We start from the raw sequence: 27,112 nt of genomic DNA on the forward strand, positions 1-27,112 counted from the left end.
ATCCTAGCCATCCTTGAAAGCCAGGCCCAAATGCTGCCTTCATCCTGGGTCCTTCCTGAGCCTGCATTTCCTCATCCCTCTTTCTTTTCTGAGCTGCAGTGCACTTTATTTGTTGTTGAGTTTTTCAGTCCTTAACCCTAGTCCCCTGCCATTACATCTATCAATTTATAATATATGCCCCATATACAGTATGTTCCATATCACCGCCTCTAAGCTCCTCGGAGCCAGGCTGATTCTTCAGTTTGTGCTCCTCAGTCCTGTCCCCAATTCTATGCTGTGCACAGAGCAGGTCCTCTGCAAACAAGACTGGTAACATTAGTTGAAGGGCTTGGATTGACAGCCCGGTCTTGTAGTTCATCTTTTCTGTGGCTTATTCTCAGTCACTTTATTGCTCTGTATGTGGAAGTATTTCAGCTCCACATGGAATGAAACAACAGCCTATCAGCAGGAAAACAAACATATGAAATGCACAACTGAAGGAGCAATGAAAAAAAGTATCTGGAGTGCAGTACCTTTATATCTGGTTACTACGGCTGCATTGACACTAAGAGGCTCTTGAAAGCTGACAGTGAGTGATGTGCTGCTGGTTACCATGAGACAGACATTGGTTGGCACCTCGGGGGCTCCTGAGACAGAAGGAAAAACACAGGATCTTAACATAGCAAATCCTTTTCAAACAATGTTCCTGCATCTTCAAAGGACACCCTGAAACACACATTGTAGAAACATTTGTTTGTAGAGACTAATAGCTTTTACTTTTGAACATTTTCATTAGAAGTCTCAATGGCCTTTATTTGTTGCCATCTTGGTCTTATTTGATCACTAGAACATCTTCTGAAGGGGTAACCAATACCAGTTAAGCCTCTCCCAAATATCCCGGAAACACAGTAGGAGGTTGGCTGGGCCAGCAGAAAGCAGGCTAGAAAGTGTTAGCAGGAACCATTACATTTTATAAAGAACTTTTGTGTAAATCATTTCACTTGTGACTTTTGCAACCCTGTCAGGTAGTAGAAAGGGCAAGTAACAGCATCCTCTCTTTTAGCATGAGGAAGCTGCAGCCCAAAGAGGCCAAATGGCTTGTTCAAGGACACAGTGAAGACACAGCTAGAACAAAAGCCCATGGCTTTGGATGCCCAGTGCTGGGCTCTTCCCAGTATGGAATGTTAACTTGCTGCCCTCCCATGCTGCCATCTATTACGCAGTAGTATTTTTCTAAGAAAGAATTCACGGGCAAATGTCATGTCTACTAGCAGATTTCTGATGGTATTAGGTATTCCTTAACACCTAGGAGGTATTTTGTGATTTAGAAAATTAAAAATTGATATTAAGTCTTTTTTCTAATATTAATTTGTCCTGAATGAAGCACAATAGCAAATGCATTTATTAAAATGATTGCTGATTTTTTTTAACTAATGGAAGCAAACGTATCAGCATTGCTTAAGAGATTGTTAATATTAAAAGCAACCTTTCATTCATGTTGGTTAAGTTATTTGCTTCAACAGAAAGGATTAGACCTAGTTTTGGAACTTAGTTGACAGTAATACTTCAGAAAACAAGATTTTCATTGTCTTTGGTCTTTATCACAGCTAAGGTTACTAGAGCAGAGACAGATAATTCCCAAACTAATGAATTCACCTTTCCCTTAAATTTAAAATTTCAGTATATTTCTAATTTTTTCTGTTGTTTAAATAAATTTCCTTTTGGAATAAAAGTTTAATATTTCACAAGTGTTTGAATTCATATATATATATATATATATATATATATTTTTTTTTTTATATCAGAGGCTGCACTGAGCAGTACCTTCAGTGCTGGTATTATCCAGAAACAAGACTTTCTTGAACTAACAAAAAGAATTAGTAAAAGAGAATGGAAGTGCGCACAAAAGCATAATTCATGGGTTGATTGACTGTCCTTCTCTGCAGCCTGTACTAACCGAAGGTCAGTTTACATAAGCTCTATATAAAAAATGCAGTAGAGAGTTGAAAACAACTTAAACTTGAGCTTGAAGCAGAAACCGGACAAATAGGCAAACAAATATTTTTCCACCTCCACATCCCAAAATATAGCCACTTAGGGCATCAGACCATCCAGGTCATTAGGCATTAGGGCGTAACGGGTGGAAAGTGCTAGATGAGTGTGACATCGTGGAGGGGGGCCAGCAGCACTGAAGCCTCATGGCTGTGGCCAGAGAACCTATCAGGAGCCAGAAAATCAAGGAAGACAAAAGATCCTTTTACAGCCTCCCAGAGCCCTTGCTCCAAACAGGCTGACAACGGCCATCCATGACCCTGTAGTGTTACAAAAAAAAAAAAAAAATTGGTAAAAGAAGGCCTGGCTGTCTCAAAGCAAAGTTTGGTCTAGTTAAACGTAGAAGTCCTCTGCTTATACTCACTGGCATGTTCGAAGCCCGTTTTCATACGTCTGTAGAGCCGATACCTCCACTCCCAGGCTTTCAGCTGTTTCTCTTTCTCCGTGTTGTCTAGACTGAATCCTTCATTCTCCACCTGAGCAGACAGTTCGCTCACCCTCTCCTGCGCTTCTTGCACCAGTGTGTTGAGGTGCATCGCTCGGCTTTCCAGGCTGACAACTAAACAGAAAGAAATGGGTGATTCCTTCTTTCTGGGGAAGTGCTGCTTCGCTGGCAAGATAGCTGCGAGTCCACTATAGGTTTTAAAAAATGTCTGGTGAAAGTGGGATCTATGTTCATTACTAGTGTCTTGTTACGATAAGATCTAATTAGTGACATTTACAACTAGACTGAATGGTAAATCTACCAATTTAAGATATTCCCATTGCCCTCTGGCCCTCTTGTGACACGTACCCCACATGGCTGCTTAACTGTCAATTAGAATTCCCCTATCAAGAGCCCATGAGGACCACTTCTAATCCAGATGGCACTCCCACTTCTAATCCAGATGGCACTCATTTGTTTCTGTGATCTTCAGAGGGACCAACACTTAGGGGCTGAAGCTCTGAAGGGCAAGGATGGCCCTGGGAAAAGGCATCAATGAGACAAGCTGCATTTTGCCAGAGTTGTTTGTTCTTTTTTATTTTGGTAGAACCTGATTCAAATGTTCTGGTCTCAGCACTTTCTGCCCGGCTCATATACATTTTTGTATGTGTATCTTAGTGGCATAATTCTGTTGGTATTAGTCAATTTATTTATTGCTAACAGTCTTCTACTACTACAAAAAAATAAAAATGAACAAAACAAGACAAAACAAAGTTTTCTACTATTGCTGCCATAGTAGGTCCAGAGAGTTCTGAAAGCTGGATGACTTGAGTGTGAGCAGACATTGATCTTTGATTGTGGTCTGCTTGTAGGAATGGTCTCTGGAGATTCCCGTGCCCAAGAGAGCAAGTTCTACTAGCTTCTCTTGTTGAGAGAGGTCACACAGCTTTTGATATTTCTGTTTTACTCAATGCATGGTAGTCTGTATTTGATTCACATAATATTGTTTGCCCACCCTGCCCTTGTGTGAGTGCATGCCCTGTCAAGGCAATTTCACATTCAGTGGCAGCCTGGGAGGCTGCTTCTTGCAGTGGCTCTCACGCATGTGAGGGCCTGCCGAGGTGGTCACCTGGTCACTTCCTGGTGGGTGATAAAGGAAGACAGCCTCAGCATGGCCATGTGGTCAGGGATCAAACAACCAGATGGATCAGAATCAGGTTCTGCAGATCTGTCACCGACACTGTGACCAAAACGATATTTCCCCCTGGTGGGTGGGTGAGAACCTAACCATTCCATTCTTCTAATGAAGGGGAAAAATATTATGAAGATAACTCAAGTGAAAATTTGTTAGGTGTATTTTGAAATGGAAATTAGGTGGTTATATATTCATATTCTCTGTGTTCATAGGCATGTTTGCATTAATTACAGGAAATGAATACTAATTTATTATTGCCCCTGCTCACCATCAGTCTAAATTTATTTACCGATGAGGTCAATGAAAAATTAGTTGAGTCTTTTTTTTCTTTCTCTCTCTTTCTTTCTTCTTCTTTTTTAAAATTTGCTGTTTAGAACACTCAGGACTGTGTTTTGCTGCAGATTTGTCATGGTTAATGAATGTTGCTGTAGCAGTCAATCATGTACTCTAAATACTGTCACACTTTTTTTAAAGCCTCAGTCATGAGCCATGACAGAAAAATAAACAAATAAATATAAAGCTAAAAAACTCTTTCACTGAGCAGCTACACTATGCAGAATCCCCCGGGAAAGCTAAAGGAGGCCAGAATAAATGATAATATAAGTGCTGTGGATGTAGGGAAGCAATGATGGGGTATGAACACGGAGGTTCTGGAGAAAAAAAATACACATACACACACGTGGGCGCATACTCCAGTGGAAAAATTGGCAATATTAGTAGCCTCAAGGTGCAATTTCCTGGAGCAGCGAGATTGACAAGTCAGTACTAAATGCTGTTAATTTAACTAACTTCAGATTAATGGTAGAGTCTGCTATGACTGAAGCCCTCAAACACAGTCTCATTATAGCCTTGCTGGGAAGGTCCTAAATATAGGCATTGACAGTTTAAAACAAATTCGTATACATTTGTGTATTTTTAGACATAGGTTAGGCGTCAGAGTTTGTGTCACAGTTTTCAGGTTGATTAATTGACCCAGTAACTGCACCCTCTACCCACTTTCCCCCTCCTTCTTCCACTCCAAATTATAGAGAAAATGGGGGAATTGTCCTTGCTAAGTCATTCAGTGAGCTTTTTATTGTAAGCCTGATGTTTGAATTGCATGCATGCATCAACACTTGGGTGATAGACACATGATTTATAAAAATAAATTTCTCTAATACTATAAAATCCCCCCTATTAATTTTTATATTCACAACAGTTATTACTGGTGTGAATTCCAGGTGGCATTTCAGATGGACAGCTTCTCTTGAGCTCCGCTTGGCTCCCCTTGAAATTTTTCCTGCTTTCCCTAGCACAACATGTTTTGTTTCTATGCCTTCCCTTTCCTCCTGGGCTGTAGACATGATGCTATTTGAGCGTAGGGGTAAAGGGATTCTGCATCTTAAGATAAACGATTTTTGCCTTCTGATAGACTAACAAGGGAGATCCATAGAGTTGTATGGCCAGGTAAATTTCCCAAGGTCATCTAGATCCCTGTGCTTCTTAAACTGGGATCCCGAAACCACAGCCTGGTACATGTGCTGGTGTTGGTGGGGTGCAGCAGGCGTCTCTGCAGTCACAGAATGAACATGTGCATCTTCCTGGAGCACCACATTTCTCATGCAGATTCTGGTGAAAGCACATCATTTAGAAATTAAAATGAACACTTCTATTATGGAGGAGAATGGAAAATTTCCCCCCAAATTGAAGATTTAAAGAAAAGGGAAACTTTATAGAAATTTCTTTTTTTTTCCCTCCAGGCCTAGTCTCCAGGTGCCCTGGGAATATGCTCACTTGCCTCTGTTGTTAGAGGTAATTCCATGCGTGAGTTGGAGAGGCACCGGCTGAGCCAGTGGTTTCTAGCCATTTCACCAAGTAAACCTTTTTTATTATTTTTTTTCCTATGGGTTGTTTTAATAGCTTAATAAAACACTCTCTTTTGAAAGATTTTCTTTATTGACTACCAAATCAGCTGACTCAAATTAATCATTTTCTCCCTATTATTAATGTCCTGTATAACTTCCAGTAGAAGCATCTGTTCAGTATAAGATAATCAACCTAACAAACTTGGTTAATATGTTATATTTTTAAGCAAAAGCAAGTAAAAATGATGATTATATTAGATTGTGTATATGTGTAGTTTTATCTTGAGTAATAGTGTGATGGTTTAGGCGTTTGGCCCCTCTGGGAGTGTCATTCCTGTTCTTGCCACCCCAGGGTAAGAAACTTTTCAAACCCCATATTTAAGATGAAGAAACTGAGACCCAGGGAGGTGGGATGATTATTCAAGATTTTCTTAAAACCGTAAAAAACTCAGTGAACTTCCTCTCTACCAAATGGAATGCAAATTAACATATTATTTATGTATCGAAAGTTTTCTAATTGCTACCTGTTTGTCATGAGATTGGTGAATTCCTTTTGGTTGGTTGTTTGGACATAGAAACTAGAAAGGCCATGTCTATTTCATGATTCATCTTCCTGCCCATCTACCACCTCTCTTATCCTTTGATCCATTCCCCTTTCACTTCCACCCTCTGAGTATTTCCCCCTTGAGTGCAGAACTCCCAGATCTGTTTGCAGGGTTTGGCCCTTTCTCTCTCACTGCAGTTGATCCCTTCTCCAGCCAAGCAGCCATCCCTCCGCACAGTCATAGCCAGCACAATAGAGGGTCTGTGAGTGTGTGGTGAGCACTCCGGCTGGGGCAAGGCCACTCGGCAGCGCCTGAAATAGGCTCCTTGCTATTGTGGTGTTTTAATTATCAACAGCGTTTCTACCACCCAGTGTTTCTGAGTGGGTGTTTGTTATAAGACCTGCCCAGCTAATTAACTACTGGGTGGGAGTTGGGGGAGGGTCAGGCACTTGGTGTTCAAAGAATACAATTATGGTTACTGTTTAAATCCTGAGATAAATAATGATCAGACTGAGTGGATTTTCTGCACTATCAAAATCTAAACTATAGATCACCAACTACTTACTTGCCTTATTAGTTCTTAATTTTGCCCTTGCCCTGCAATTGGTAAGTTTGGGCCTGGTTGATAATTGCTTAAAAGCTTGAAAATATAATGAGGGTAAAATATAAACTAATTTTAATTATTTTTTTGAGTATGAAGGTGAATATTTGTGTATTTTTAATTTAAAATTTTTTTAAAAATTACAGTTGACATTCAGTATTATTTTATATTAGTTTCAGGTGTATAGCATAGTGGGTAAGACAATGATAGACTTTATAATGTGGTCCCCCCTTCCCCCCATTTCCAGTACCTACCTGGCACCATACATAGTTACTATAATATTAACTATATTCCCTGTGCTGTACTTGATATCCCCATGACAATTCTGTGACTACTAATTTGTACTTCTTAACCCCTTCACCGTTTCACCCATCCCTCCAACTCCCTGCCAACCTGGCAACCATCAGTGTGTTCTCTGTATCTGAGTCTGTTTGTGTCATTTGTTTGTTTTGTTCTTTAGAGTCCACATATAAGTAAAATCATATGGTACTTGTCTTTGTCTGCTTTATTTTAAATAGCGTAATACCCTCAAAGTTCATTCATGTTGTCACAAACGATAAGATTTCATTCTTTTTTTTTGTAGAGGGATACTCCATTGTGTATATGTACCACATTTTCTTTATCCAATCTTATATCGTTCATTGCAGTGTTATTTATAATAACCAAGATATGGAAGCAACCTAAATGCCCACTAATTTTAATTTTCTCATGGAGTCTTTGAGGGAACAATTGCTTGAGAAAAAGTGAATACATTTGTCTATTACTAATAATATGCCATTTTTCAATTTAGCAATAACTTTTCTATTGTTAGTAGCATTTTCCTTGTTTATACTGATGGGAAAAACCAGCACTAAGATAAGCATTCAATATAGTGTTCAAAGGTATTCTTACAATCAGCCGTAGGTGCTTTTTCCTGTAGTATCCTTGGCCCTGTGTGATTTCCTTCATGAGGGGAACTCACCAAGGTAGCCTAGTCCATTTCACTTCTCATTTTAACTTAAAGAGTTTAATTTTTTAAATATTTAATTTATTTAATTCTTAGAGAGAAGGGAAGGGAGGGAGAAATTGAGGGAGAGGAACATCAATGTGTGAGAGATACATCAGTTGGTTGCCTCTTGCATGCCCCTAATTGGGGAAGCTGGCTTGCCACTGAGGCATGTGCCCGACTGGGAATTGAACCTGTGACCTTTTTGGTTTACAGGCTGGCACTCAATCCAATAAGCTATACCAGCTAGGGCATAATTTAATTTTAAAAAGTTTGCTTAAAATTTGTTGAGCAGAAATCTGCTTTCCTGTTATTTCCACGTGGAGGCAAGGTGGTAAAAGGGCTTTAGGGACCCTATAGCACTGCCCCTTATGAATGCGTGACCATAACCGGTTATGCTGGCACTTGAGCCTAAGTGTCTCATTGCTGTGCTCCCACCTCATAAATTGTCATAAGTTAGTGATAATCTTCACAGAGAAGGCTCTCAGTGGTTTGTATTATTATTACAACCATTTTTCTGTGTAGAAGCATAACACAGAATAAATAAAATAAATCAAATACTTGTTTTTATAAACTAGCTCTATGTTCTTGCATTAAAAACAAAACAGAACAAAATAAAAAGTTCTTGCCTTGGCTGGTGTGGCTCAGTGGATTGACTGAGCACCAGGCTGTGAACTGAAAGGTTGCTGGTTCAATTCCTGGTCAGGGCACATGCCTGGGTTGCAGGCCAGGTCCCCAGTTGGGTGCATGCTAGAGGCAGCGGATTGACATTTCTCTTGTACATTGATGTTTCTCTCCCTCTCTTTCTCCTTCCCTTCCCCTCTTTCTAAAAATAAATAAAATCTAAGAAAAACAAAAACAAAAAACAACTCTTTCCCCAGATAAAAATTTTCTGTTCCAGCTACCATTCAAAAATACATTATGTACTAAATGGTGTCAATTTCAACCCTATCTGTTATTTCAAAGGAGAAAACAAGGTCACTTAGGTATAAACCTCGTATTGTAAGCCAATATCCTCTGAGCAACCAAGAATAGCAGTTAATAAAATTTATCTTTGCTGATCATACGTGACAACCTTCTAACAACCTCACAACTGACTTGTTTTCAGGTAGGGACATCAAAGGAAATAATATAGAGGTATTCCAATAATTGAATGTTCTTTAATTCAAACATCCTCATACCAGAAAAACTTAAACCATAAGTTTTAGTTTACCCATCTTGCTAAGGTGTAGGACTTGATTCACTTTAGCTTCACTTATTTTCAGGTTTTCCCAAAGACCTCGAGAGTGTGGTTCCAAAAATGTTTTAGAGATTTGGAGATTAAATCTTTCATTTTAATTACTGTGGACCTGTCTTCTCTTAGAACTCATTACACCCTGGACACGGGGCCCTGGAATGTTTTTCTCTGCCACTTTCCAGCAGAGCGTGGGTTCACAAAGTCCACATTATATCGTTTAGGTCACAATTGTGGTTCTTTGAGAAGCCAGAGCCAGTGACACAGAGAGGGACTTCCTGCCCAGGTCTCCCAAGCTCCAAGGGGCAAGTGGACATTTTCTCTAAAACAAACACAAAAAACACTGGAAGAAATTTTTTAGGAACTGCAAAGCAGATTACCCAATGATTTTTTTAGGGAGTTTAAGTATGAAGGAGGATAACTATATTTTCTATAATGTTTATAGTGCTACCTGGTAGGAACATAGTGTGAGTCATAACATTTAAAATTTCTTAGTAGTGACATTAAAAATAAAAAAGAAATAGGTGAAATTAATGTTAATAATATTTTAGTTAACTCAGTAGATCTAAAATATTTCCATATGTAATCAATATAAAATTATTAATGTGATATATATTCAGTGTAAATTTTACATTTAGAATACATTTTGGACTGGATACATTTCAAGGACTCAAGAGTTATATATGGCTAGTGGCTCCTGTGTTGGACAGTGCAGTTTTAGAACATAAAATTCTATAAACTTTGAAAAGTGCTTGTATTGGGCAGTGTTTCACAACACAAACTGTACAACAGATGGATAAAACATTTAAATTCTTTACTAGAATCTCTTGGGTTTTATTTTGTTTTTGAGAGTTACACTGGTTGCTAATTTTTTTGACCATTTATAAAGTGCCACGGAAATGTTTTAAAGCTATTGTTACATTTGATTTTCATCAATCTTAGATAGGTTGTGGGGTACCCAGTTTCCAGGAGGGCCTCAGTGGTCTCTGTCTCCGGGTATTCGCACCCTCCTACAGTGCACAAGTGCTGGTCTGGGTGATCAAGGAGGCTCAGGAGAAATGGTAATTTATTGTTTTCAAGATTAGGTTATAAAAGACACTGTTGCTTTCATCTGGGTTCCTCTCCCCTGTCCCTTCCCTCCCTCCCCCTCACCTCTCTTTCTCTCCAGTCATTTGCTTTAGGGGAAGCCAGCAGCCATGTGAGGGAGAAGCTGTATGGAGAGGCCCATGCAGAACTGAACACAAGTCTCTCCTCAGCAGTCACTCTGATTAGCTTAGAAGTGTATTCTCTGGATCAGTTAAGCCTTGAAAGACAGGAGTGGTTATGTTGCAGGAATTTAGGGATAGGGACCTGGATTGTGAGTGTGTGAAGATGCATATATATATATTGAGTGGGCTGTCAATGGCAACTTCTAACTTTATCTATAAAGTTTTATTTTTTCACAAGGAGAATGTATTCTGTGTTCTGTATATATTTAAAAATTAAAAACAAAAGAATGAAAAGACAATTATCAACTCTTCAGGAGCAGGTAACTGTAACTTAGGCTGTGGTCACTTGATGTCTAAATAATTATTTGGAAACATAAAAAAAGATTAATTCACTTGATACTCAGTAAAATAATTGTCTTCAAGATAAATAATGTATTCACATCCTTAAATAGAAGCAGCCTTGGGATTCATTCAATTAAATTAAACACATTTATCTAGTACCTACTATTTGCTAGGGATATTGTGATAAATGAGACAGATAAGTTCTGCTCATGTGGAGTTTATATTCTAATGCAAGGGAGACAGAAAATAAGGAAATGAAAACATTGAGAAAAATGCCATATAGTGATAAGTGATATGCAGAAAATTAAAATAAAATGATGTGATTAAATTAAACTAAAATAAAGTGACTTTAGCTTTTGACTTTGTGGCCAGAGAAAGCCTCTCTTGAAGCTGAAACGTTAAGGAGTTGACCATGTAACGATCAAGATGTAAAGCCTTCCAAATACAGGAAAGAGCCCATCTGAAGGCCCTCTGGGAAGACAGTGTGACACACCGAAGGGGCCCAGTGGAGGCTGGTGGCGCTGGTAGGTCATGGGTGAGGGGTGAGCAGTAGGAGATGAGGTTCGAGGAGCGGGTTTGTAAGTCCGGGCGAGGAGTTGTCTCCCTTTTTTAATGAAGCAGATAAAAAATATCTGGGGACTCATTCTAAGAACTTGTCTAAGGCTTGTTCTTTACATATTCTTAATGGTTGCAAATCTTTGTCCTTTGAGGGTGGATTTGATTTCAGGAAACCTCTCTAAATCAAGTCTGGTGAACACGGAGGGTGATGACGCTGGGCAGTGCTGTTTTGGAACAAAAATCAGGTGTGACTCTAAGCAACGAGTCAGATTTTCTCATAAACCGGCTCTGAGGACAAATCCAAAAGTGTTCAGAGCAATGGCAGCACTGTTGGAGCAAGTGTGGGGTTTCCCATGAGGACCATGTTAAAGGATAACATTCGTTTGGATTGTAGACTTTCTGGTGTGTTTGTTTACATAAAGCCAGCCTCATTAGTTTACAGTCACACCTCTTAGACGTGCCCTGAACCAGGCCCAGCACCGGCACGAGCCCTCGACTACCGCAGAAACGAGGGGTGCATCCTGACAAGTCTGCCAAAACTGTAACCCTGGTGTCTGTGCCATACTCAAATGGCACTCACTCGGCGGTTGCATTTTATGAAGTAACTGAACCTAACTCACTCTGGGCAACATTTCCTAGCTCCATAGGCAGAATCCAAGGGAAAGTGAGAGAGAGGCGTTCACAAAGCAATGCAGAGAGCGGGGAGAGAGAAGGGAGAGTGCCGCCCCAGGAAAGGGCTGAACGACGGGAAGTGAGGAGCATTCCACCGTTGTTACCTCCGAGCTATTAAGTAGTGTGAAAAGAGAGGCCATCAGGCCATATCTACAACCAAATTCTACAACAGAACCTGGAAAAGAACAGCAGCAGCAACAACAAAAGGTGCCCCGAAGTATAAACTGCTGGAAGCCTTAAAGGTTTTATTGCATACGTTGTACGAGCACTGCACACAAAATACATTTGTGTGTATCTGCTAAAATTTGATACCTGCGATTCCCAGCAGCACAAGACAGGGCTTAAAATTACAGCTGAACATTTCTGAGTACCTACTATGTGCCAGGTACTAGGATCAAAAGGTGAGACGAAATCCATGTGAGTGACAGGATTTGCACATAGTGGGTATCCAAAAAGAACTGGCTTCTTTATGATTACTATTTACGGAACCTAAATAATGCAAAATAAAGAGCAGCTTCAGAAAGGCAAAGACCTCATTGATGATTCAGCAGATTCCTCTGGAGACTAATAAACTGTGATGTGAGGGTGGGAGCAGGGTATGAGTTAGTCAGGATAAGGGAGGGGTTTATGGTGGGTCTTTCCCACACGGAGACACGTCTTTCTCAGGTAACAGCTGTTCAGTTGGGTGTGAGTCAGGGCAACTGGGATGCTGCATGGATGGGGCAATCAAAGGTGTCACCCCAGGTGTCCTGAGTTGCCTCTGCACATTAGCTCTCCTAGCTCCAGGCCTTTTGGAGGAAGTCCTTGGGATTCTATTTTAACAGTGACTGATGTTTTCTTCTCGAAGGAATGAGTATTACTTTGTGCTGCTTGCCTAAAGGTGGGAGGAACAGAAAAAAGGGGCTGACTAAAGATACGAGAGTCATCTAATGGGGCAGGTGGTGGTTCTGAATATATTTAACCTTGGATGGCCACTTCTGGGACTTTTCTATGAATAAGGAAACGTTGAGTTTCAAGCCTTGTTTATAAAGAACACCTGTATATATAGTTCTGCGGTTGAGGAGCTAAAGACTGTAGACAGGCCAGACCAATGGCTTAGGAGTTAAGTCCCTAAACTCATCTGTGTCTTTGTGATTCCCATTATGAAATGGGGAGAATTAGAGGACTTTCTTGGGTTGTGTGGGATTCTTGGTTGACGTAGTAGAAAGTGCATTGGGCTAGTTTTCAGAAGGGAATGCCTAGGGGAAGGGAAGACAGAAAATTAACCCTATTAGAAACCCTACTCTCTGCTTTGAAATGCTTGACTGTCATTAGAAGAGGAACAAATGGAGAACAGGGAAGGAAGGAATTGAACCTCTTTGGTATGATAGTAAGTGTGTTAGTGCTTTCCAGAAACACCGAAGAACTAAATACTGAAGATCTGGGTCCAAACCATGCATGCCTTCATCACTTATTTGCTTTGTAGCATTGGGTGAATTATTTGACTTATTCCAGTTTCCTCATAGATTAAGACGAAAAAAACTAATTCCCACCTCACAAGCCAGCAAAAGCATTTTTGAAATGTGTAAAATACTAAGAACTTAAAATCTCATTGCTTTTTTTCTTCTCTTATACCCTGTGTCTGCAGCTTCACTGAAACAATTTGCAGCAGGGATTTACTTATGTGGTTCTGGCTGGCAGACTGTGGTTTTTCTCATGGGCTGGCTCATACTCCAGCACAGGAGCAATCCTATTTCTTTTGTACTTCATATAGAAAGTAACTTAAGAATCCCTGAAAACGGATTGTGTTCTTTTGTTCTGCCTGTCTCCAGCAGGTATGGCACCTTAGTGCACAGAACAGAATGAAGAAATAGGCCATAGGGTCATGGCAAACAGCACACAGGGAAAGGTGCTGGGCCCAGTGGCCACAGCCCTCCTTATTGGTTGTTTGGAAAGGTAGTAAATTTGCATAGAAGGATCTCAGGCATGGGTGTCCCACAGACTTATGCTTATGTTTATTCATTTTTGATAGATATATGACCTTTGGTTATTCATTTAGCCTCCCAGAATGAAAAACTCCTTTTCAAGGAGTTAATAACATCACCTGGAGATAATGTATGTGGAGATTTCATAGGTACAGTCAAGGTCCCTTTGCCATTTTTACACGTGTGGGATGTATACTTTATACTATGTCTTTGAGTTGTTGGGTGGCCAGGGTGACCTGGGTGTCCTGTTTCTCAGAGGCTAAAACCTGGGCTTATCTCTCAATGTAATTTACAACTTTGTGATCATGATTATGGTTATCATTCTCGAGGGAAGGAGAAAGACCAAGGATCTTTGAACAAATTTGCTTTTTGTTTCACTAGATATTTAGTTCTTGGATTCTTTTATAGAGATTTAATTATGCACAAAGGGACTGGGGGAGAATGGGAGTCTTACTGGTTTCACGAAAATGGAGAATTCTTTGTAGCGTCTCAGGTAAGTAGGACTAATGTTTCATCCAGCCCAGTGCAGGCAACATCTGGATGAATGGTCTCCTTGTTCCTATAGAATGGGGCTCAGTCTGCATTCTCTATGTTCAGCCCCTCTGCTTCTCTCTCAGCGGCTCTCTCACTGGATCCTCGGCACAGACGTTATTGCAACATAAATTGGAAGGTAGCAAATGAGCCTTTTTGATTTCTTCCATCCTTATTTGCCCATCCCTGCAAATCCTCCAGTCCACTAAAAAGGAAGCAGCACTTTGATAATGAAGCTCTTATTGAAGAGCCCCTATCCTACTAAACGCAGATCCTCACTCTCTTTGACATGGATGTGGTGAGCTTAGCATTTTTCAAATAAAGAGTTTTCTGATACAAGGATCTGCCTCTGTACCTAGTCTTTGGGTGGCAGGGGTTGATGAAATTTAGAACCAGAGATGTGACCTCTAATTATATATTTGCTTGCTTCTCTTTCAGCCTTCTGGGTCTCACCACTTGGAAGTAAGTGAATCAGTATTAATGAAACTAACAGTTTGGTGAGTTTACTTTTTTCTTTTAGGAAACATAAAAACTGTGGCTCAGAGCCATTGTGGTCATTGGGTCAGAGAGTTTGCACCAAGGGGAATGTGAGTGCCTACCTCAGAATGCTGCTGTGAGGATTAAAGGAGTGAATGCATGTAAAGTGCTCAGAATAGTGCCTGGCACAGGGTTAGGGTTCACGATTTTATCCCATCCACTCCTGGGCAGGGTCTGCCATTGGCCTCAGAGCAGCTCCCTGTGGCTAGTAATCTCTGGTCAACTTCAAAACATATCCAGAAAGAAGCCATTCACAAAAGACTGCATATTATATGGTTCCATTTAGATAAAATGTCCAGAAAGGCAAATCTATGGGAACTGAAAGTAGATCAGTGGCTGCCCAGGGCTGGGAGCAGCGGGAGGTTAGGGTGGTAGCTCTAGGGTTTGGGTTTTTTGAGGAGGTGATGCCAGTGGAATAAAGTTGATTGTGATAATGGTTTCACAATTCTGTACATATACTAAAACCCATTGAATTGTACACACAGAGTGGGTGAGTTCTAGGACATGTGTGTTATATCTCAATAACGGTGTTAAGAAATACATCTAGCTTTCCATCCCTACCTGCCGTCAATGTCATCAGCATGCTAGTCCAAGCAGCTGTGGTCGTCTTGTGGACCACTGAAGCAGACTCCTCACTGCTCTTCCGAATTCCACAGTTGCCCTGCCACTGTCTGTTCTCCAGAGCACTGTCTGATCTTTGAAAATGTAGAGCAGAATGTGCCATTTACCTGTGTCAGCTGCTCCCCTGTATTCCCATCTTACTTACAATCCAAGGGGAATATCTCCCCGTGGCCTGAATGATCTCCTTCCTTAGCAGTCAGTCAGTCTCTCCTTTGTCCATCTGCGTTAGCCACCCCAGCCTTCTTGTTCCTCAGATACGGTAATCTCGTTCCTGCCCACCTCAGCACCCCTTTCCACTTGACATCCCGTCTGCCTAGAATTTGACCCCATCTCTCATGGCTCATTCTTTGATGTTGTCCAGGATTAGGTTCAAATGCCATCCCATGAGAGAGGCACTCTACTCCATCCAGAGAGTTCCAGCTCCATCAGCCTCTAGCCACCCTTCATTTTATTTTCCTCGTAGTATTTATCACTGTTTGAGTATGTGTTGTGATTTATCTTCTTACTTGTTTATTGGCAGTCCCCTCCACTAGTTACGTACTTTCTATGAGAATAGGGATTTTGTCTTGCTCACCACTGCATTCTCAGTACCTAGAACAGTGCCCTGTCCTCAGTGTTTGTTGAATGGATTAATGAATGCATGCATTAATGAATGAATAAAGCCACCCTATTGATTATGGACAGGAAGACAATATCACACAAATACTTAATTTATTCTATGTATACTTTCCTGTTCTATAGCCTCCTTGGAGTATTTCACAGTTAGTTGTATTAGTAGGAGTAAGTTCCTTCGAGGTTCCTTTTCAGTACCATTCAGTGTAGTCTATTTAGGATGTTATTCAATGCTTAGATTGATAAACACTATCACTAGTTGCATGGAAGTCCATAAAAACATGTAAAAGATTTCAGAACCAATGTTTAGTCAGTTATTCATGCTCCAAAGGTCAGTATGGCTATTTTGGTGAGAGAAAACTGGGGTCTGACCTTATCAGGTTATCCTCAGGTTTACTTACAGTGTGGACTCTCTCTTGCGCCTGTCCTCAGGAGGATCTTAGCAATGGGCACGTTGTTGGTCATGATGGCAATATCTAGAGGCGTCAAGCCCTCACTGTTGGGTGTGTTGAGATCCAGTTCCTCTGCTGTGTACTGGTACAGGAGGATCTGCACAGCGTCCATGTCCTGCTGTTCAACTGCTTCAAACATGGCTTCGTTGCCCTGGAAGTTCTGGAGAACAGAAGCAGGTTAGCACAATGTCATAGACCAGCGTGTTTTTGCAGCTCTCTTGAACTTTACAGACTGCTTTAGTGACTGCATTCCCATGTGTAAATGATACAACTTTAATTTATTCCAAGGTCTCCAAAGTAAACACTGTGTTGGACCCTCCCTGGGTCATTTCTGATGAACAGGGAACAGCTATGTACGTTTAGATGCACTGAGACAATACAGTAGACCGTGGTTAGTGTACAGATAAGAGGAAACATCAGCTTTCTAAAACCAGTCTTCAGTACAGCACTGAGAGGTGTTCCATGAAGAAAGTTGCATGTGGTCAAATAAATTTGGTAAACAGTGGATTAAGGCAGATTACCACATTATTTTTACCCAAAGACCTCTCAGGGCCTTTAATAGTTTTTAACATGCAACTCTCTAGTAGGTGGGAAGCAGGACCTGTTGCAAGCATTTGTTCATAGAATGAATTTTTAATTGCACTTGTTTGAACTGCCCCTGGAATCATGTTCTACAGAATAGTTTGGGAAATGCTGGCAGAAAGAACACAGCACAGGCAGTTTTCATTGTGTGTGGCTGGGAACTGAGAGCACTCTTCTTCAGTCTCGAACTCATCTCCTCTCTTCCCACCCCTCTGTGTGCGCTATTGCTCAGACTGTCATCATCCCTTGCCTGGACCAGGCAATGACCTGTCTATTGCCAGTCTTAGTCTCCTCCAGCCAGTGCTGCACACTGAATCAAGAGTAATCTTTCTAAAATTTACATTACATGTGCCTTCCTTATTTATAAATCTCTGAGCTCCACACTGCCTGCAGGCTGACTCCCTGACTCGTGCATTCCTTTGTGCTAACTTCCACCTTTTCTCAACCCAGAGCCCCAAACACCGAATGCCTAGCACTTCTGAGCCCTCAGGGAGGGTTTCCTGGCTGAGTGGCAGATTGTTTTGGGTCCATAGAGGACCAAAACTTTTAACATTCATAATGACAGTACCCATAAAGACAATATGGTTCCTTTGAAAAGTTCTTTCAGAGGATTAATAGTAAAGAAAGGAGAAAAGCTGTGGAATTCTCTCAAACATATTTCTGTGGCTCATGGGAGACGAACAACACATATACATTTACACATCTATCTGGTATCTTCTCCTAGAGTTGTTTGGTCTTTAAAATGTTGAAATACCATTGGTCCTGACCTAGCATAGGAGTCACCTAATTAAAATAAGTGAGGTCTTCAGTGACCAAATAATTGAGATTGGCAGGTTTTATTTTTAGTCTCATCAAAAATCCATTCTCCCTATAAAAGGCTGCATGCAGGTCGGCTTAGCTGAGCACATCACATATGACTAAAATTTGAAGAAAATAGAAAGCTATTATGCAAATGCTTGTTTTGACAATGAGTACCCAGAGAATATACTTATTTTGGTATGCAGCTCTCAGGACAATCTGCTGAATGGAAAAGCGTTTTGTCGACAGTCGGCCAAACTTAGGAGCCTCTGGTGCTTTGGCCATAACTCAGCCACAGCCAAGCCTTTTCAGAAGATGAGTTTGAAATGAGAAAACGAGTGAGTGCAAAGTTAAAATGCTGCCCTGTCCACAGTTGTGTATTTGTGATTCTTATTGCGTCTAATTTCTCATGTGCCATATTTGCTCTCTCTCTTAAGTCATTTCCTCCTCTGCTTTTGTTGGCAAAATCTAGTATGCTTCTATCTGGAAGGGCTAGGGCTCAGTTCTGTTTGAAGCTCAAACAAATGGTGCCATTACCCCCTGCAGAAATACCCTTGCTGAGCATGTTAATATCATGGCCTCGGCTCTTACCGAAAGCCAATATAAGAAACTGCTACTGAGAATGTAACATCACCAATATTAATTTTTGTTCTCCATTAACACAATTCGTTGTGACAGCTTATAAAGGCCAGAGGACTTAGCACCAGAAAAATATTAATGTCTCCTTATAGACCAACATACTTCCAACTATCAGCTAATGGGATGCTATAACCAGCTGTTTCCCTTTTTGTTTTGACTGTGTAGGGACGCAGAGATAAATGTAATGATAAATTTTAGGTGCTATATTTGCCTAGGTTTTGGGTATATTCATTTCTCTTTCCATCTCCACTATTTTCTTTTTCTATTTTTTTCTTCTTTCTTCCTTCTTTCCTTCTTCCTTCTTCTCCCACTCCTCCATTCTTCCCCCTCTCTCTTTCTTTCTCTTCTTTTTTTCTTTCTTTCTCCCTTTCTCACTCATTGTCTCCCTCCATCTCTATCTCTGGCTCTTTATCTCCCATTACATAATACATATGCATTTTTTTTTGCTTGGATTCTGTCTTGAATGCCTTTGGAAAGCATGTGGAGTATACTTTATAAATAAATAAAATATTGTTTATTAATCACTCAATGTTTGAATGAACAGTGAAGCTCTCAGAAGCTTATTTAATCTCATACTCCATATTTGCTATTTTTTGTTTCTTTGGTCTGTTAAAGAATGAAAAACTAAGGGAAAAGAAAGGGAAAGAAATTAAGAGAGTGGGGAAATCTTACAATCACTCAGATTTCAGCCAACCATATAGACATGCGCAGGTCCTATCTTCCCTGACTTCCAGCATTTATAAAATTGCGAACATCGGGTTCTGAAGTAAACGTGGATCATCTTAAAATCATCTTAAATCCAAACACAATTGCACAAATCAAATCAAGGCAAGAATAAAAAAGAGTTTTATTACCACCGAGGTCTTTCTGAGACTCAGCCGGTCAGTTCTTGTTCTGAAATAGGCCTCATCAAACGACGAGTGGCCCCCCTTTAGCTTCTCAGAGAGGTTCCTGTACAGGCGTTTGGCAGCATTGGGAGATGATGGGGCGCTGTGTTTTTTTGACTGAGAAAGATGTAAGTTCTGCATTTGTTGGGTCATTTTCACACGACAGTTCCTAAGAGGAGGAAAATAGGATGTTGTATCATTTATACAGCACAATTATAAGTTGACACAGAATTTTATCATCTCCAGTAACCATCTGGAATCCTAATAAAATATTATAGCTGGAAGGGACCTTAGAAGTCATCAGATCCAGCCTTTCCATGTTATGGATGAGAAAGCTGAAACTCAGGGAAAGGAAGCAGCTTGCTTATGGCCACATAGCTAATTACTGGCAGAAATGAAATGACAACCTTCATTTACTATATAAACATCTATGTGTACGTACAAAGATATATATAGCATGAGCCTCCGAGGACTGAAAGTCTTTTTGTTTCTATCTCACTTGGAGGAAGCATCTCAATTCTATAACCAAAGAATTCTGTCCAGTTCCTCTTGGATATCTGTAATTGCTATCTTTCTCCTTCTAGAATGCTGTTCTCTGTTGGGTGTATAAGAGAATGTGGTTTTCTGTCTAGGTGTTAAACTGTGCCTATTTTTTTGAGATTTGAGGCCTTAGGGACTTAGACCCATAGGCCCATCCCTGCTGACCCCAGATACTCTAGATCAGTGGTTCTCAATCTTCCTAATGCCGTGACCCTTTAATACAGTTCCTCATGTTGTGGTGACCTCCAACCATAAAATTATTTTCGTTGCTACTTCATAACTGTAATTTTGCTACTGTTATGAATCGTAATGTAAATATCTGATATGCAGGATGTATTTTCATAGTTACAAATTGAACATAATGAAAGCGTAGTGATTAATCACAAAAACAATATGTAATTATATACGTGTTTTCCAGTGGTCTTAGGCGACCCCTGTGAAAGGGTCGTTCGACCCCCAAAGGGGTCGCGACCCACAGGTTGAGAACCGCTGCTCTTGATGGTGTCCTCCAGGCATTCTCTTGGCAGTACTTGACTGCCATTCCACACATCTCTGAACAGGTCCCAGAGTCATACCTGATGTCAGCTTCCAGATGAACCATGCCATTTCAAAAGCCATTCACCATCCTTTTGGGTATAGTGATTGAAATATTGATGCTGCCGAGGCTATGGCTGCTGGCACGCATATGTGTATTGGAGAAACAAATGCATGAGTGGAATAACTGGCTGAGGCAGTTAAGTACAAGGTGTCTCCACCCCTGGTGCAGCCTCTGGTGCATTGGGCCCAGGTCTCTCTAGAGCATGCTGCTGCCTTCCCACCACCTCGTCTCAAAACTCTAGTGGAGTCTTCCATTTGTAATGCTGCCATTGCTACTTAGCCGTGACCCTGAGGTCATCTTGAGTCCTTAAATTTTATAGCTTTGTGGACCTCGTGATATAATAGCATGGAGAACCTCTTTGATTGACCAAACTCTTCACAGGACTGACTTTAATGATTCTCCAGTTCCTACTGCATAAAATCTGAATTCTTTGGCCTCACATAGAGTGCCTACCTCTCCAGCCTCATCTCCTACTGTACGGATATATTTTATGTTTCAGTCTTTCTGACCTCTTTAAGGTGTCCTAAATAGTTTAAACTTTTTCCTGTTTCTGGGCCTTTGTAGACGCTTCTTCGTGTGTATTGGAATTCCATCTGTGTCTTCCTCACCTAAGAAACCATTGCTGATCCATAAAGTCTTGCTTAAGTGGTCTCAGACAGCCCTAGGCAACATTATGTAATTCTTTACTTATTCAGTTAGTACTTACATGCTTCTTAAATATTTCATTGTATAGCAACTGTTTTTTGGCTTTCTGTTTCCCAGATAGCCTATGTGTATCTCCAGAACAAGGACTGCTAAATAATTTTAATAGCCCCAGCACCTAAAATATGCCTGTCTGGTAAAAGATTAGGATATGAATTGCTACTTTTCCACTCCCTATGTGATTGTGGGCAAGTTAAGTAACATGTCTGAATCTCATTCTTCTCATTTGTGAGGGAGACATAATAATAACATCTATATATTGTAGTTGTGAGGATTTGATGAGATAATGCATGCGAAGAGCTTAAAGTATAGGATCACTCATGGCAGCTGTCATATTTGTTATGGAAGATATTCAATACATACTTTAGAATAAATTAATGCTCTTACGAGGCTCTATTATATATAATTTACCAAGGGGCTACCCAGAAAACTGATTTCCTTCTCATGCCTCTGAATTGGGTTCCATGTCTACTGTCACCAACTAACCTTGATTAACTTACACTTTCACAAGTGGAAATCTGTCTTCATTACATCGTTGAATGTCTTTAGTCACCTTTTAAGTGTTCCTTGAGATTTCCTCCAACACAGGAAGACTTTCTCATGCCTTCTAAGGTGGTCAGACCTATTTCAGAATTAGTCATGTCCATTAAGCCCTACCCAGTCTTACCTAAATGGTCGTATTTAAGTCAGGAGGAGGATGTACAGCGCTGTCAGGGGTGCGCGGGTATGTGTAGAGGTGTTTTCATAAATCTTTACTCTTTTCATGTACACAAAAGCGGGAATGGAAAGAGTAGGTGATTTGACATCTTTCTCTTTCCTTGTACAAATTCTTTACTTCTGATCTAATTGCAACTATAGTGATTCCTCTGTATCTTTTTAGTCCCACAAGATGTCCAGATTGATATGCAAGCTGGCTCACATGGGGATTGCCTTAAACTCTTTTTCCTGCCTTCTGTCTGTAGCCTTTTCCTGTAGAAGCAATGCCCCAGTTAGTGCCATCTGTCTTGTCTGCATCATTATCATTCCCCAAAATAACTCTACATCCTCTTGTATCTGCCACAGTGCCAAGGAGTCCAGTAAATAAATTCTTGTCAATTGATCAGGTTCCAGTTACTTGCCCTACAACTCATGACACCTACTCACTGGCCCCTTTTGTCTTTGCTCATGTCCCATCTGTTCTCTTCAGTCAAAACAGATCGACTTTCTCTGTCTCTTCAACTTCCTTATCATACTTTCCAGCTGTCCTTTCCTTCCAGGCTATCCTTTAGCATAATTCTGTTCTTCCAGATTTCATCTATCATTATGTTTTCTTTCCTTCCTCTGTATTTACAATTTTGTTGGATTAGAAATACTATGAAAGACCATTTTCTATTATTTGTTCTCATAAACACGCATGCTTCTTCCAACTAACTGTACTCTTAAATTTTTACCCTTATGGAAAGGGACAAGCATTTGAGAAGCAGTGTAGCTGTGTCTCCGGTATTTGGCAGACCCAAGTTTGAATCATGATATTGTTATCTATAATCTTTGTTACTTTGGACAGTCACATAAAAAAATTAAATTTTCTGAGTTTTAAAAAATCATATAAAAAGAGTTCTGACACAGTTGTGAAGATTAAATGAATTAACAAATGAAAGGTATGTATCCTGTTTGAGCGGCACAGTAGCCACTCAACAAATAGCAGCAATTATTAAGGTTATCTCAAATCTTCCTCCCAACCAGGAACGCGAAGTATACTGCAACAATTTAAATAGCTTTCTTGTTTGTTTTAAAGTCTGATTTTATATACTTATTATGCTATTTCATTTTTATTTTGATAGGAAATATGTCAGTTTAGGTATTATAATATGTATCTTTTCAGTAACATAGTAAAACAGGAGGAACAAGTAGAGCTTCAAACTACTAAAGAGAAGCAAGGAATAAAGATAAATATTGAAAAATAAAGAGGAAACAAAATAAGTACACATGTAAAGTAGTAGGGCTCAGATGAAATATACTTGTGAGTACAATACATTCAAATGGCTTACTTTTCCTAATAAAAGACAGAAGTATCCAACTGAGATTTTCAAAAAGTCACTTATAGGTCATACACCTGAACAAATATTTCACAGAAAAATTATAAATAGAAAAATAGAATGACAGTGGGAATGGCAGAGTAATGCCTCTAACAATCCCCCATAACAGCAATGAGAACACTAGGAAAAATTGTCAGAAGTAACTTTTTTAGAACCTAGAAATTAACCAAAGGTTTGCAGCGATCCAGGAAGTGCTCATTCAAGAAGAGTGGATAAATTCAGTAAGAATAATGTGCTTCATGGCATTTTTTAACTTGCTGAATTCTCATCTCCCTGAGCTCCCTGGTAGCTCTGAAGACCATCAGTCTACATTCATGGTCAGCAACAGCAACAGAATGGTAGTCTGGGAGCCACTGGTGGTGCATAATGATGATGGAGCTCTTTCAAAACCCCATTTTGAGAGTGTTGTCATTATTTGACTTCTTTGGTGGTTCCTTGGACCGACTCACTCACAAGGCTTTTCTTTATCTGATCTGACTTGGAGCTGACCAAGTGCAAATAACCTTTGCTTCTAAGGCATTTGTCAAAAACAAACGTCAGCTGCCTGAGGTGGTTTATGAGAATGGGGCAAACATTAGACTAACCAAAAAGCTTAAAGGAAAAGCTAGGGAATGTGATGCAGATGAAAGACTTTGAAAATCTCTGACATATCCCTTGGGCTCTACCAGATCACATGCATGCCTGGGGCTGGGAGTCCTAAGCTCTCATCTCTGTCTGGTTTTGAGGCTCTGCAAGCAGGAAGTGAAGGCTAAGGCAGAGCTGTCAAGTTGGATGAGTATTGAAGGTGTGCCCCTAAATGTACACAGAGCCCCCTTGCAAATACTGGGAGACTTATTGGTTCCAGGCATTTAAGGATGTTTTTGTTCAATCATTAGTTGACCACTAAGTTAACCAAGAAGAGACTTAGTAGCCACATATAACAATAAATAGAGACTTTACAGATTCAATTCTGAAAAATATCACTAAAGAATAAACCCTGTGGAAGGGGGATAGTCTGATTTATAGAGTTGCCACATTATTATTTAAGATGTCTAATTTTCAGCAACAAAATGAAGCATACGAAGAAATAAAAAATATTTCCAATTCACAGAAAATAAAGTAGTCAATACACATTGCCCTTGAAGAAGTCCCAGTATTGGATTTATTAGACAAAGACTTTAAGTTTGATATATTAAATATTTTCAAGGTACTAAAGGAAACCATGTCTAAAGAAAGAAAGTAAATCATAAGAATGATGTCTCACCACATAGAGAATATCAGTAAAGAGATAAAATTTATAAAATAAAGCCAAAACCAAATAGAAATTTTGGAGAATAACTTAAGTAAAAAATTTACTAGAAGGGCTCAACATCAGAGCTGAGCAGGCAGAAGGAAAGATTAGCAAACTTGAAGATAGGTTCAATTTTAGGAGCAAAAAGAAAAGTGGACTAGAATGAGTGGAATAAAAGATCTGTGTAACACCATCAAGTGTATCAACATACACATAATAGTAGTCCCAGAAGGAGAAGGAGGAGGGGGAGAAAGAATATTTGAAGAAATAATGGCCAAAACCTTCCCCAAATTGATGAAAACCTACACATCCAAGAATCTCAATAAACACCAAGAAGGATAAATTCAAAGAGATCCACACCTTGATACATCATAATTAAACTGTCAAAAGCTATGTACAAAGACAAAATCTTGAAAACAATAAGAGGTAACTCATTGCATACAAAGAATCCTCAAAAATATTTACAGCGTATTTTTCAGCAGAAACCCATAGAGGCCAGAGAAGTGGTATGACTTTCAAAATGCTGAAAGAAAATGATTGTCAAATAAGTTTCTCTATCCAGCAAAACTACCCTTTGGAAATGAAGGGGGGAAGTTAAGACATTCACAGATAAATAAAAACCAAGAGAATTTGATAAGCAGACCTTCCCCACAAGAAATATTAATGGGAGTCTTTCAGTTGGAAATGAAAGGGCACTAGACAGTGACTAATAGCTGCATGAAAGAATGAGCTTTGGTAAGGAAATTACATATGTAAGTATAAAGGATAGTATAAAAATACGATAGTGTAAGTCTTTCTGTAACTTTTCTCCCTTCTGATTTAAAAGACATTTAAAATGAAATTAAGAAAATAATTTCATTTATTTAAAATAGCATGGCATTAAAAAGATTCTGATACTTAGGAATACATTTAACAAAAGAAGTGTAAAGCTTACCAACCTTTGTTTGAATGTGGCATATAATTCTTGCTGGGAACTTTATTAATAATACATCATGTAATCCCTGTAGCACCCATAAGAGTGTCTGAAACATGATAGAGACAGTACTCTCTACATCTTTGCATTGAATTGAGCTGGAAAAAAGAGATTCAAATGTGGAATGAAATACCTGATGGGTAAAATATACTGGAAGACTGTCAGGGAAACTGTTTTTGTTTTATTGAGTCTGAGATATCACTCTTCAGAGAACATTCCTTGTTAGTCAGTTTGACTGAAAAATTCAGTAGGTTTGAGATCTGTAGTGACATCTTCAACCTCAAGATAATCGTGGTTGTCTTAAGGACAGTATTACAAGTAGGGGGCTTTGCTATCAGGCTGATCTAACTTTGGGTTTTGGCTTTTATACTTATTAACTGTGTAACATTGGACAGATTATTTAGCTCCCCTCAGCTCCAGTTTCTTCATCATTAACAGTATTCCTCATCTCAGTTATAATAGTCATGTCTAGAAAGGATATTAGAATTTTAAATGAGATAATATATTAGTTGTTTAGCAGAATGCCTGAAAGAAATACACATTCAATAATTTTTTTAAACGTGTATTTATTTCAGGCCTAGTGTTCCCAGGCAACTACTGGTTCTCTTTCTGAAACTACACATAGGTTTTATTTTCTAGAATTTCATACAAATGAAATAATCACTATGTACCTTAAAAAAAAAAAAAACAACTGGCTTCTTTTAACTCAGCCTAATTATTTTGACATTTATCAATATTGTTATGTTTATCAATAGTTCTTTACTTTTTATTCCATTATGTGGGTATACCACTACTTACTAATGAGTGTGTTATATATTATTTAATAAAAATATTAAAACTCTTAGTATTTGCTCTAAGGAAAGAAGATGTTTCTTTTTTTCTTTCTTCAGAGAGATTTGGTTACCTGAATTCTAAAGAGACAGAGACATAGACCTGTTTATTGAAGGTGAACTGTTCTCTGTAACATGACTACAGGATCAGACTTCAAGAGATAGCTACAGGGAGATATTCTATGGGAAAGTTATTTCTAGTTTTATATTTTCTTTAGTTGCATCCTAATAATGTTTTTATTCCAAAATTTTTAGCAGAAGTCAGGTTAAATGTTACAGCCTGCCAAATATTTAAGGAAGAAATAATACCATTCTACACAAAATTCTTCCAAAAATTTGGCTTCATTTGTGAGGCTAGCATTGCCCTGATACCAAAAGCCAGGAAAAAAACATTGCAGGAAAAGAAAGCTATCACCCAACACCTCTCATGTACAGAGGTAAAAAATCTCAGCATGATGTTAGCAAGTAAAACCCAGCAATATACAAAAAGAATAATAAATTGTGATCAAGCTGGGTTTACTCCAGGAAAGCAGGTTAATGTAATTCACTACATTAACACAGTAAAGGAAGAAAATATGATCATCTTAATAGATGCAGAAAAGGCAGCATTTAACAATATTCAACATCTAGTTGTAATGGAGTGAAGAACAGGGGTTCCTGAAAAAAGGTATTTTCCCCACAGACCTTTGGTTGGGGTCAGTGGGAAGTGGATGATATGATACTGTAAGATACTTCAGGTACTTTGCATTACAATGACAAGTTGAAAGGCAAGTTAATAGCTTTGCTCTGCCCCAGGAGAAATGTGGACAGGACTCTATAAGAGCATTCAGGGACTTGTGACCTATCCAGGAGTGGCAGATCC

General features: G+C 39.5%; 1 protein-coding gene across 1 annotated transcript in view; it reads right to left on the bottom strand.

The window, feature by feature from the left end:
- ANKFN1 (ankyrin repeat and fibronectin type III domain containing 1) overlaps positions 1-27,112 on the bottom strand; it is a 217,733-nt gene that overhangs the window by 112,096 nt on the left and 78,525 nt on the right. Inside the window, exons 3-6 of the mRNA XM_090291469.1 lie at positions 19,230-19,431; positions 16,306-16,516; positions 2,396-2,590; positions 513-626 (exon numbers count right to left, since the gene is read on the bottom strand). Of these exons, the coding sequence (XP_090147595.1) occupies positions 513-626; positions 2,396-2,590; positions 16,306-16,516; positions 19,230-19,415 (706 nt within the window). The 5' untranslated portion in view covers positions 19,416-19,431. The remainder of the gene's footprint in view (positions 1-512; positions 627-2,395; positions 2,591-16,305; positions 16,517-19,229; positions 19,432-27,112) is intronic.

Source organism: Furipterus horrens, unplaced genomic scaffold, assembly GCF_987537825.1.
Source record: "Furipterus horrens unplaced genomic scaffold, mFurHor1.1.pri manual_scaffold_11, whole genome shotgun sequence".
Taxonomy (NCBI): domain Eukaryota; kingdom Metazoa; phylum Chordata; class Mammalia; order Chiroptera; family Furipteridae; genus Furipterus; species Furipterus horrens.